Source organism: Phalaenopsis equestris, unplaced genomic scaffold (assembly GCF_001263595.1).
Source record: "Phalaenopsis equestris unplaced genomic scaffold, ASM126359v1 Scaffold000540, whole genome shotgun sequence".
In the NCBI taxonomy this organism is placed as follows: Eukaryota; Viridiplantae; Streptophyta; class Magnoliopsida; order Asparagales; family Orchidaceae; genus Phalaenopsis; species Phalaenopsis equestris.
In genome coordinates, this window is record NW_018164980.1 from 1,685,643 (window position 1) to 1,698,670 (window position 13,028).

Sequence of the window (13,028 nt, forward strand, 5' to 3'; positions counted from 1 at the left end):
TCAGCAGGAGAGTTCGCTAATTCTTGTTGAAACCATTTTCTTATGATAGATTTCAACAAACAGTCCACATACAATGATGATATAATTTCGTTCAAAATAATATTTTAGAATTTGTCCAAAAAAACCAATTTTAAAATTTACATAAGTGTCTCACAATTCTCATAGACTTAACATATGTAATACATAAAGTTTGATATTCATAACACATTAATTTCATAAGCCTATGCATGAAATTGCGCATTTGAGTTTTAAAAAGTTATTGTCTGGTGTGTCGTAAACAAATTTTACCAATTGATAGAAATTTTGAGGCATTTGTCATGGATTTCAATACATTTTTTTAGCAAATTTATGTTTCGATTCGAATCAAAAAAATCATCCAGAGCTCTTATTTCATTAAACTTAAAATAAAAAAGGCTGGTTTGATGAGAAAAATTCAATGATACTAAAATTGATCAAATCAAACTCGAATTAAGCCTAGATCAAGACATTGAAGAACGTTGGAGGCTTGGGATGGTTAATTAGACGCTAAAAATTTGACATGCTTATAATTAAATCAAGCGTCTCGATGTAATAAATACAATGAGCCTAAGTTGTTTAATTCCGAGATCATTAAGACCATTATATTAACAAATAGCCTCTTGTGATCAAGGGGAATCAACATGATTGTTCCCTCGAGTGATTGTTCGTTAAACTATTGGAATGCCTCTCCTTTAAGGCCTAAAAATAGACCCCTCTCTTCCTTGGAGGGGGAAAAAAAAAGAAAGAGAAGGAGTTGATTTCTAGTGTTGTTCTATATTGAAAACTTGACGATAATTTCCAGTTTTCGCAATCGCTGACTACCGCTCTCCGACTGACATTGACCACCACAGGGCACCCCTTCCTCGTCGTAGTTGGACTCTATTGAGCTTTGCAATGACATTGACCACCACATCAAATTTTGGGATTAAAGACTCGATGTTAACTCTCAGCGACAACTACTCTCTACTACTTCGTTAAAAATACTAACTCATTTTATATGTTGTGTATGAACAAACATTATATTTGGTTTATTAATGCGTTCATTCCCAATTGCAGGATAAAAATCTATTTTTGTACTTGTAACCTTATGAGAATCATTTTAATTGGTCAAGACATTGCAATTTAAATTTTTTTCTTTTTTTTCGTGAAAAAATTATGCACGCCTATTTTTCTTATTCGTGTGTGCTTTCTAAAATAGAGATACTTAAATTATCACTCTCTTCTTTTAAATTTTTTGACATTCAAATGTACTATTAATATTTGAGTGCTATATGTGAAAATATATAAGAATTGAGGGGTATGTATGTAATTATTTATATAAATAAAATGATATTATTCAAATTTTCACTTTCATAACACATAAAAATTCAAAATTCTCATTTATTACGGCAAAATTGGAGAAAAAAAAAGGGATGGCCGCAAATGGCCATGCTAATTCCCATGCATAGAGCCACAGACGACAGCTTGAGTAAGGTGACACGGCGGCGCCAGGTAGGATGCGTGAATATCCGAAAACTTAAGGGCTATTTTTGTAGTTTGATTGATATAGAGTCACGTTCCCACCATCCCATGTGCTTTCTGCGTGAACGAGCTTCCCGTTTCCACCGCCTCCACTAACGTTCGAACGTTAACTTGCCGTTATATTCCGTCTGCCACGTCATTTTCCCGTAGCTCCCCACGGCACTTTTACGTTGAAAATTAATAGAGGAAAGTCTCCTACTCTTTACTCTCCAGTCCTCTCTCTCTCTCTCTCTCTCCTCCCTCTAGTCTCTTTCTTCCTCCTTTCTGCAAAACTCAGTGAAAATATCGCATTAGTCCGATAAATTTGAGGATTTAGGGCAGAACACTGGAGAGTGCTGCTCCTTAATCATAAAAATTTACTTGTTTGATCTATTCGTCATCGGCTCTGTGAAGCACTTAACTGTCGTAATTTTCAGGGGTAAACTTCCCTCTGGATTTGCTTTTTACGCACGCAAAGAATCTCATTTTCCCTGTATTTGTTTTCCCAAAGTACAGAAAGTGAATTTTTTGATGGTGCATTGCGCTTTCTTGTCCGGGAATCTTCCTGTGATTGTTTAATTTCCTCTTACTTCGAGCCGGGTTGCAGATTTTGTGTTAGGGTTTCTGTTCGAGGTTTATGATCGGAATTCAAGGTGGCCGTGATGTTTGCTGAAGAACACGAACCCCACGCACTTCGATGGGTCCGCGAGGTTATTGTCTGCTTCTCTTCTATCCGTTTGTTTTATTTTATTTTTTTCTCTTTTATTGATGAGTTACTTGAAAGAAACGATGACAACTATTTTGTTTTTATGAATCTAACGAGCAGCAGAGGGTTGATCCCCTTCATGGTATTCGAAATGTCTGTCGGGGGCTTGGAATTCCTCCGCCGGAAAAGTTCCGCAGTGGCCATCTGCCTCGCACTGCGGTGCCTCTATCGCGCACGATGCCAGTGGATGATTGCAGTGAATTGGGATCGGATATGGACGTTTCATCTGACATTGAAGAAGAAATCTTTGTTGGCACCTATTCGCCTGATTCTTCTCCACCTCGAAATGGTATTAGTCGTGGGGGGATTCCTAATGGAAGCTCCGGAATTTCTCGTCAGCATCATTTCTATAGTGATGGTTATTCGGACTTAAGCTCATCCGTCGAGCCTCTGCGGCAACCGGCGAGGCAGCAGTGGAAGAAGGGGAGCATGAGTGGCTACACGGAGGAGGAAGAAGAGGGAAGCTCGGGCTTTAATGGGCTGATGGGAAGAGGGGGATTTACCAGTTTTAGCGAGAACGGAAGAGAAAGGTACGCTGGAGAGAACCACACGAGTACAGGTCATTTTCGAAACAAAAAAGCAGTTTCTGCTGCCATGGTAATTGACTTAATTCTGATTTTAACTGTTGTTATTTGAATTTTGAACTTTGTAATTTTTCCTCTGTATCAATCTTCCGGCCCAATGATGATTTGAAGAACATCGTGCGGGCAAAAAATATATTTGAACAGAAAATAAACTGAAATAGTTGAGGATATCTGGTGCAAAAGCAAAGCAAGTTGATTAGAAACCTTATTATTGTCTTTTCGGTTGATTTTATTTTATTTTTTTTTTTGTGATCACCATTATGCTATTTTTTTGTCTGCTGATAAATTTCCTTGGAACTTACCATTTACAAATTGTTCTTTTGTGGACTGCAAAATGCCACAATTTCAATATACTGCAGTGCACATAAATACAATATATTTATTATTCGTTTGGACCAATGAGTAATTGTTGTTTAAACAGGAAGGCAATCAAATATTTACTTATTTTACTTTGCAAAATTATATACTCATTGATGACTGCTTATTTGGTTTTTAGCTTTTGATAAAAGTTTTTTGCTTTTATTATTGCTGTAATCAAAGGAGTCAATTCTCTCGTTTTTGAATTGGAACTTGTTAAATACAGATATTTGTTTCACTGTAGTTTATCAAGTGAGTTCTTAGTGGAACAGAAAAGTTAAAGCTAAAAACACTTTTGAATGAAATAAGCCGATCTTGATTAATGTAACTGTGTCAAACAATACTATAGTTAGGATTTAGGAAAAGCACTTACTCTTTGTTTTATTCAAATCATTTTTTCGTGGCCAAATAATTAACCTTTATTCACAAAATGGTTAATTTTCACATTTATTCGTGAAATGGTTATAGAGTATACAGTCATCTTAAAACTGAAATACTGATTGATTATGTTCTTTTGGTTTACTGAATCTGGATAGGGTCGGTATAGCTTGAGAATGATTAGGTGGATGATTGGCTTTACACTTAAAACAAAATGCTAAATAAATATATCACTGATAGGGATGGTGTAGCTCTATAGGCCGACAAAATTAGATAGAGTCGTCTTAGATGTTTTGGTCACATTAAACGTCAACCATCTGATGATCCGATTTGGTGAGTAGATGTTTTAGATTTGACTCATGTTAAGAAAGAAAAAGGTTGACCTAGAAAGACTTGGGCATATTGTACAAAAAATGATCTTAATTTACTAGAATTAAATAAAAATATGATACTCAATAGGACGCAATGGAGAAAAATGATTCATGTAGTCGACCCCACAGTGGGATAAAAATTTGTTGTTATTGTTGTGGTTTACTGATTCTGGATCACCGTAACGTATTGCCTTAGGTTTGTTCTAGATTCAACTGTTTTGGACCTTTTGGTTGGATTTATCCACATTTACCTCCTCAACTTGTTTTTAGGGGCTTTTACATAATTACCACCCAATTCCTATGTATTTACATATCTAACACCTAAACTTTAATTTTGACATTAATACCACCCAAATCTTTCATATCACTATTTTAAATTTTAGAAAGTTAAAGGCATTTTTTTCATTCTTAGGTAAGGTGGCATATAGTTGAACGTTGTATTCTAGGCACCAATCTGATTGTTGTTATCTAAATTGCTCATATAGTTGGTCATAAATTCCTCAAAAACAATTTTTGCGACTGAGCATGACTTTTATTTAGTAGGAAAATCTCTCCGCTAGTTGAATGCCCTGCAAATCACAGGAGATGAAGCATTATTTTTTCTTATATTAACCATAGTAAAATTCTAAAACTGTATGTTGAATTATCAACATTTACTTGAAGCTGAGAGTTTTAATAATTAGTTTCTTAATTCAACAAAATATATTTTTTCCTTCAAGCTCCATATAAATTTAAAAAAAAGAAAGAAGGGCCGACCAATAGAAAATGGCAAAAATTCAATACTTCAAAAAAATTATGCATTTCATGATTGTCTATTATGCTCCAGGATTTGAGTTACAATTTAATATGTTAGAGAAATAAAGGTATACAGAACAGGATTTCATCATTAACGTCTAAGAAAGTGAAAAAAACTAATTCTTATCTTATATCAGTTAAAATTCAAGCTTATTAATCAAGAGTTAAATTTATATTTCCAACATTCTTTGATGACTGAGAAATATGAAAGAGCCTCAGAGTTGGTTTATAAAATTTTCAAAGTAAGGAAATAAATTTGAACTTTACACGGAATTTCCTATTTGTTTAAGTAAAAATAATGAAAAGAGTCATTTATCGAACTTAGTCATTTGGGGACACAGGCAATACATGAAAGGAGGTGTATATAAAGACATGGTCAAATTATATTTCTCCAAAGTGTATATTAGAAAAATGGTTAGTTTATATTTTCATAAAGAAAACATTTAGCAATTATACGTGAGTAAAGTATGGTGGTACCATTCTAATATTTACAAACTCGTTTGTGTGCATATATGTTAGATGATATTGCTTCGTGAGAAGTTTAATAGCTACTGTTAAACCATGCATGCAGGGGCGTTCTGCTGATGTCCCAAGTGCGCCACCTTTTTCTCGTGATGAAATCAATCAACCCGTTGACTCTGTAAGCTGCTCAATGGCATGTGATACTCCTAGCACGACGTGTTTTAATGATCATTCTTGTAAAAATGGCATTAATATACAGGCAAATTCAGGAAGCAAAAAAACCAATCAGAATATAAGGTTTTTACTGTTTTAACCATATTACAATGTATTCAGCAAATTGACGACCAAGAAAAACTGCTCATGCATTTGTTCTTCCCTCATTGTTTTGTCTCACAGCTCCAGTTCAGTTGGTATGGAGGCTTCAGCTCCATCAAAGTTTTTGCCAATGAAAGTTCCCACTTTTCATGCATGGTATGTGTTAATTTTAATGTTTGTTCATGCTTTTTACAATTTTACCAGTTTTTAGATGTTGTTTTATTAAAATACATTTGTTTTTTTTTGTGATACTTTTTCAGTGGACTAGGGCCCTGGCATTCTGTTGTTGCATATGATGCTTGTGTTCGTCTGTGCCTTCATTCATGGGCACGCGGTTGCATGGAAGCTCCAATTTTCTTGGAAAATGAATGTTCCCTTTTGCGAAATGCATTTAGGTGTGTTATATTATTCATTTTGATAACTTTCTACCTGAGTTGTGAGACATCTAAGTGGCTGTTTGGGATAAGTTTTGCCTTTTGTTTTTTATTTTTTGTTTTTATTTTGTTTTGTTTATGTTTTTATTTAAACTAAAAAATGTTGACTGAGCTAGTTATATTTAAAAACACTCAAAATATCTTTTAAGTGTTTTAAGTGCTTTTAAAAGCATTTCCATTTGTTTTTTAAAACAAAAGATAAGAAACATATAAAAATTATACTAACCAAACATATTTTTAAAAACAAAAGAAGAATAAAAACAAAAACATAAAACAAAAGTGATGCCATGTTATTCGGTGATGCCGGCTGTTGCTTTGCTGATATTCTTAAAGAATTTTTTTTATAAATGATCGTTAGCCCCAATTCAATGACATTTATTTTGGTCAATAAGTGGCTGACATTCTTTTAGTTTGGATGTCTCAATATTTCACGATTTACGATTCTTTGCTGACATCTTTAAATGCAATTACACAGAAACAAAATGCAATATTTGACAAATGGCATCAATGTCTACATACACTGATATTTGGATAACACTAAACCAAAACAAACCTTAGTTGACAATTTCTTTTCATGAAACTTATGTTTACAATAAGATGTGTGAGGATGCTGAAAATTCTGAGAAAAGAATGAGTTCAGTATGATTGTTTGCTTTTTAGGCATTTTATCTACATTTGGCCTTTTTGGGCTGGTTTTAGGAATATATTCTTTCAGTTTCACATTTTTATAGTTTTTTCTTACCCAATCACTAATCAGTTCTAGTTGTGCGTGGATGATCTTATGAAATACACAACCATCTTTTTCATTCTATTTTTTGCTTCTTCCTAATGCTTGATACTTATATCAGACTCTTTATTTACTTTTTATCTCAACGAAAAAATCCTAATTTTTAGAGTGGAGTCTTGTTTCTGGTGGATTTTTGTCTAGATCTTTTAATGTGGTAAATTGTAACTCTAAGTATGCTATTGCGACCATCAATGTTGATAGCTTCTTCTACCTTTTAGTTTGGTCAAAAGCTTGTTTGTCTTCCATTTTTTCATGGTTTTTGTTGTATAAATAGTTCTTGTATGGATGATCTAAACTGAACCACTCAACATTTTTTTTTCATCCCATATTTTTGGTACCTTCCTAATTCTTGATACTTTTAAGAATATGAAATCAGCAAATAAATCTCTTAAGAATAAAATGAATTATTAGATTTTGTCTTGGATTTTAAAAGATATAATTCATTTAACTAATTTCATTACATTTTGGATATACCCTGTATTTTAAATTATGATTTACCTTCGCATGCATTTTACAATGGTAATATCTATTTTATCAATTAATCAAGTAACATTAGCTTTAATTTTTTTTTTAACAAAAACAAATATTGATTTTTTCAACCAAAAGAGATTCAGTCCTCACAGCACTTCAAACAGTCATTTTTTTTGAAAACTATCCGCTGCACAACATAAAACAACGGAACATTGGCAAATGCTGTTGTTGACTGTAAAGTAAGAGAGAGAGATAGAAGAGAAAAATAAATAAATAAAATTAATTAATTCATTAAATTTTGACTTACCTGCTCTGGCCAAATTTACTTGTTTGGGTACAAATAATGCTCCTGCTTATGCTTAGTTACAAAGGGGCGCACACACTCTTCCCTGTTCTTCCCCTCGCTCACTTGGAAAGAACAAAATGTAAGTCCCCACTCCCTGCAACCACACAAAGCCACTGAAACCCCTCTCCCGCATGTAAAACCGCACTGCCCGCCCCTCTCTAGACTCTGTCCCACATGCAAGGTTACACCGTCCGCCTCTTTCCAGCCTTAGAAGCCCTCACTGCAACTACAGATCCTTCCTTGTGTTCCTTTCTACACGTCTACCTCCCTTCCAAGCCTTCACCCCCGTAAGTCACAACATAAGCCTCTACCATTCCCTCTGTTTCATTATTTCTTTGTTTGCATATAGAAAATTCGAAATCCAAATCATTCCTGTTCATCTTGTTTGCACAACTCCCCAAGTCCGCCAACCTTCGTGATATAGTTGCAACCATAACAAGTTGGGAAAGCAATGCATGCTTGCAATGTACGAAGACCTCTTAACTTCACTCTTTCTCTTGATTTTCAACGGAAGCTACACTCTAGTCCTCCCTTCCTTCCCTTTCAAGCCGCAACTCCCATCTTTCTATTCCTGCATCCGAAACCCCGCCACCGAACCTATCCCTGCTTCGTCTCCCGTTTCGTAAGCCTCAACCCTCACGATGCAATTCTGTATCTAGGGCTAGCCAGGAAATCAACAATGGGATCGCGATGCACAGGAGCTCCCAAATTTCCAATTCCTCCGTCATCACTCCCTACCTTGCCTCACACATACTCCATCCTGCTGCCTTCCTTGCTTCCAAGCAGCTTATCCCCTATGCAATCCTTTCTACACTAAATCAAGGCCATAGGCCCTTTCCCCTTTATTTCGTTTGAGTCCAATCACCCAAACTCGAACCGAGTTGCCCCTTCTGCCCTAACCTGAAACTGAGGCTGCTCAATCCTTGCCCTGATCCTTTTCTCACTCTCTGTTGGTAGCAAAATTGAACCCTAACACTTATAGTCACTTATCTGAGACACAATCAACTAAACCAAACATTTCTTTCTTATTTGTGCTTTATCTTGTGTATTGTATAAAGAAAATCTGTCTTGTACTTTTATTTTAGAGGTTTTTACATACTGGGGTCCCTAAACACCCTATTTTACATATCAAGACTCCCAAACAGTAATATTACGCGTAGAGGATACTGTTACGACGGCGTAGGTCTAGTGCTCGGGGTTGCCGGAAACATGATTCTTTTGCCGTGACTTCTGAGGCGAATCAACTCGCCCACTTTTTATCCAACTTGGAATCCCTCTTTCTTGAAGACCCTCTTCTCGAATCCTGCCTTCATGATCTCGATTTTCTCCTTTACTTTTCCTTCTCCTCCGCCAAGTCCAACGGCTTCTGTGAAGATGCTGCCTTCCCCCTCTGGTCACATCTTGACGCTGTTGGTCTGTCGCACTCTTCTCTTCTTCGGCCCTCGGCACTGCCATAGACCTCCCTTATCCTCACACGTCCTTTCTCGCTGTCCATGTCTACATCTCTCCACGATCTCTGTGGCCACTGCTCTCAACACTGTCGTAGCAGTGTCCTCTACGCGTAATATTATTGTTTCGAAGCGGTGGTATGTAAAATGAGGGATTTAGAAAAAAAACCCTTTATTTTAGTGTTCGTCGTCTTGCCGCTTACCACTGATCTTCATCGCTGATCTTGCTCGAAATTGTATAAAAATGGGGCAACAGGACAATTTTTTTAAAATATCTATTTAAGGAAGCGTGAATGTCCGTCCTTAGGAATTAAATACCATTCGAGGAAATTGCAAACTCGTTTGGAAATTTTTTTTAAATTAGTGGTTTTTAAGCAACCTTCTTGGGAAACATGAGTACCCATCCTTGAGAATTAAGTGTCGTTCAGAAAAGGTAAAGCACAATTTAGGGAAATGCTTGCCTTCGATTTGATGCTTTTTGCTAGTACACGAAGGTCTATTGCATCTTTTAAAACCACATATTGAATACATATTTTTGCTCACTGGTTGTAGTGTCTCACAATACTGACCACTGAGTCTTTTAAGATAGTTGAAAACACTGACATCTCCTTATACCTTTTAATAATTGTTGACGTCAGGAGACTGCCAAATTTTCGGGTGATTTGAATTTATAAATAACTTAGAACCTTGGACTTTCAGATTTATAAAATAATTTTAAAATATAGATCATTTGAATTTTAAAATATTTGAAAATTTGGGGCTTGAAAATACAGGCAATTAGATTTTTAAAACGATGTCAAAATTTGGGGTTTTAAAATTGAAGCTCTTTGGGTTTTAAAAAATAATTTAAAATTTTGTTCTTTCAAACTTGAAATCCCAGGGTTTAAAAGCAAAATCAATGAGAAATTTTGAACTTAGGTTTTAATGGTTGAAATTTAACCCAAAATTAAGATTTTCAAAATTTTGAGCATTGGGTTTAAAATTAATTCCAAAATTGGGCTTTTCAAATTTAAACACTTAGATTTGAGTCATATGAATTTATTAATATTAACCCAAATGTTAAATATTTGTGGTTTAAAAAATAATTTAATACATTTGGGGCTTAGCTTAATCTAAGATTTGAATATCAAAATTCAATAGGCTAAGCTTAAATTGACATTGAAATGCCTTGACTTAAAACACGTTCGTCACCGGATTCACAATTCTAACTTGTAAGTGAATAGAAAATGGTTTTCAGAAGATTAAACTGAACATTTATATGTTTCAATGTATATATTTAAATGAGGCAAATTTATGTAACTTCAATTTTTACAAATATCATTTAAAACAATCTTAGATTTAACTTAAGATATATGATGCTCCAGTTATAATAGCTCAAATACATGAAATTCAAAACCCGCATGTGCTACATAGAAATAAACAAATTTTTTTAAATTGAACGGCCTGAGAATGCCACACTGATTAAATAAAGTATTTTGACGCAAGTCGCTCCTATTTTTGAAAAGTTTCAAAATTTCATTTCAAAGTGTCTAACCTATTTTAAAAATTATAAAATCTCTATGTTTAAATCAACTCAAAATAATTAAGTTATGTAAGCTCACAATCGAGTTGTATTGTTTATAGGACAGGGTTGAAAGTCCAACTCTATTAGTTTGATACTACTCCTTGTAAGGATTGCATTTGACGGGTTTAATAAATTTAATAATAAATGTCCAAATCATAAGATAAGAATTTATAAGTTTAAATCTCGTAGTATAGTCTTTGTTAGAACCGGAGTCGACAGGAATAATTTCTTAAAAAAACATCAAAATTGATGAATTCAAAATAAACTTTCTTCGATGATGGTACTGTTGATTAAAAATTTCAACCGGAAAGATTAATTTTGAATCATCATTCAATTTTAGTTTTTTTAAACTAATACTCTAAGTTAAAATTTATCATATAAAAGTTTAAAGCAAATCACATTCATCCTTCACAATAGTTTATCGATGGTGACAAACTTCTAATTGACTTCAACTCATAAAAAGTGAATATCATATCAAATGTATCCCTATATTCATAATAAAAAAAATTGCACGCCAGTAAAAACTTAGCCTAAGTCCTCTGTTCGTGTGATTTTGTTGCCAAATGATTCTAAAAAGTAGCGGTCATGACCAGAGCCCTTTGATTAGGTGGTTTATATTACGGTCATGGTCGCATCTCGTGTGTTTAACAACGAATTTCTACAATTTTACTTATAAACCGTAAGGGTACAATTGATTGACAAAAAATTTTATGTCGGCTAAAGTAGGCTTAAATTTGTCTCTTTAGACAAACATTCAACCCAAATCTATAAGGTTCATTTTGATGACGCAACCCATGGTTGTTGATGAGGATTCTTCAGTCGGGTTGAGTCGACTTTCTCTTATGAGAAGTAGATCAGAGACAACGATGACTCCGAACGACGAGACCAGAGTGATAGATTTTACAATTTAAATTGTATGTCTGCTGCTACTATTTGTTAAATATTGAATTATATATGAGCAGTATTAATTGAAATCTCTCCTGTTATTAGGAGAAATAATTAACTATAGGGGCGTGGGTCTATGGGAAGCCTCATATCCCAGATCAAAAAGTCAACGCAAAACGAGGGCAAAATCTTTGGGTAGTGTCTTATCTACTATTCCATCCGACTCCTGAAAATTTGACCCACAAAACTCTTTCAACAAAATAAAAAATAAGCAAAGTTAGTGGAGCGTCGGAATTTTCCGTCGGAATTTTCCCACAGTTGCCTTAGTCTGAAGCTTTGAATCAATACAAAAGAAATAAGAAATATAAGGGAAGTGGCAACCAAGTAGTTTTTTCTCCAAGTAAAATTTTGTCCCGGCTAACACTTCTCATTGATTAGGTGATGGATGGTAGCAATGAAGGACATAGGTTGGCTTAAGTAAAATTTTGAACAACACAGCACCATATATATTTTATTTGTGACGGATCCCTGCTTGTTTCACAGCTAATTTTTTTCTCTTCCCAAAATTACGTAGTCTGCAGTACGTATTGTTACAATCAGAGGAGGAACTCCTTCAAAAACGTTCTTCAGAACACCTTGATGGAGCTGCAGTCAAACCAAAGAAAGTTATTGGGAAGATGAAAGTTCAAGGTATGTACTTGTTTTCTAATTTCACAATTTGAGATTTTCAAAAGCTTTGCAGATTATTGATTTCCCATACCTTACTTATTCATGTTTATTGTTTGATAATCTTCATCAAAATTTTATCTTGAATAATTTTTATTTCTTACACCTTTGTTCTACATGCTGACCTTCGTTTTTATGTGGAAGCCCGTAAGGTTAGAATGACTCTCGATAGACCTTCCGGCTGCAATTATATATCGTTGAGGAGTCAAACGGTGAAGCTGGAATCATTTCGTTATCGCATGTTGAACTTTCAGTCAACTTTATCGTCGGGATGGGAGTCCCTTCGAAAAGTTCGAGTTTTACCTCGTTTAGCTGCTGGTAGCTCTTTTTCCAAGCACAGTCTGGCCTATATGCAAGCTAGCACTCAATACATAAAGCAGGTTTCTGCTATCCTAAAAACTGGGGTGAGCTCTCTCCGCAGTGCTCCTGCCTTTGAAGCTGTAACAGGTACATAATTATTTTCTGCAATTTTATTTTTGGTTTTTTTGCATGATTATACCGAATCTTTTCCTCTTTTTTTTTTTTTTTTGCAGAATCATATTCTTGTTTTTTGAAACTGAAAAGCTTAGCTGAAGAGGACAGGGTTAGAATGCAAGTTGGTTCTGGTGAAACACATGTTTTGTATGTATAATTTTTGGGGTATCTTACAGGTTTTAATATTCTAATTGAATAGACTAATATTTTAGATTGTTTTCAGCTTCCCTGACAGTATGGGGGATGATCTCATTGTTGAAGTTCATGATTCTAAAGGGAAGTATCTTGGACGGGTTGTTGTTCAACTGGCAATCATTGCAGAGGATGTGGTATGAAGCTGGTATTTT

The 13,028-nt window shown here is 34.7% G+C and overlaps 1 protein-coding gene across 1 annotated transcript in view; it reads left to right on the forward strand.

Annotated features, from left to right (window-relative positions):
* The first annotated feature begins 1,789 nt into the window (after positions 1 to 1,789).
* The window catches only part of LOC110028968, a 52,605-nt gene continuing 41,366 nt past the window's right edge, over positions 1,790 to 13,028 (forward strand). Inside the window, exons 1-10 of the mRNA XM_020731051.1 lie at positions 1,790 to 1,957; positions 2,126 to 2,228; positions 2,345 to 2,881; positions 5,341 to 5,528; positions 5,628 to 5,702; positions 5,807 to 5,941; positions 12,056 to 12,171; positions 12,352 to 12,654; positions 12,741 to 12,828; positions 12,905 to 13,010. Coding sequence (XP_020586710.1) covers positions 2,181 to 2,228; positions 2,345 to 2,881; positions 5,341 to 5,528; positions 5,628 to 5,702; positions 5,807 to 5,941; positions 12,056 to 12,171; positions 12,352 to 12,654; positions 12,741 to 12,828; positions 12,905 to 13,010 — 1,596 coding nt within the window. The 5' untranslated portion in view covers positions 1,790 to 1,957; positions 2,126 to 2,180. The remainder of the gene's footprint in view (positions 1,958 to 2,125; positions 2,229 to 2,344; positions 2,882 to 5,340; positions 5,529 to 5,627; positions 5,703 to 5,806; positions 5,942 to 12,055; positions 12,172 to 12,351; positions 12,655 to 12,740; positions 12,829 to 12,904; positions 13,011 to 13,028) is intronic.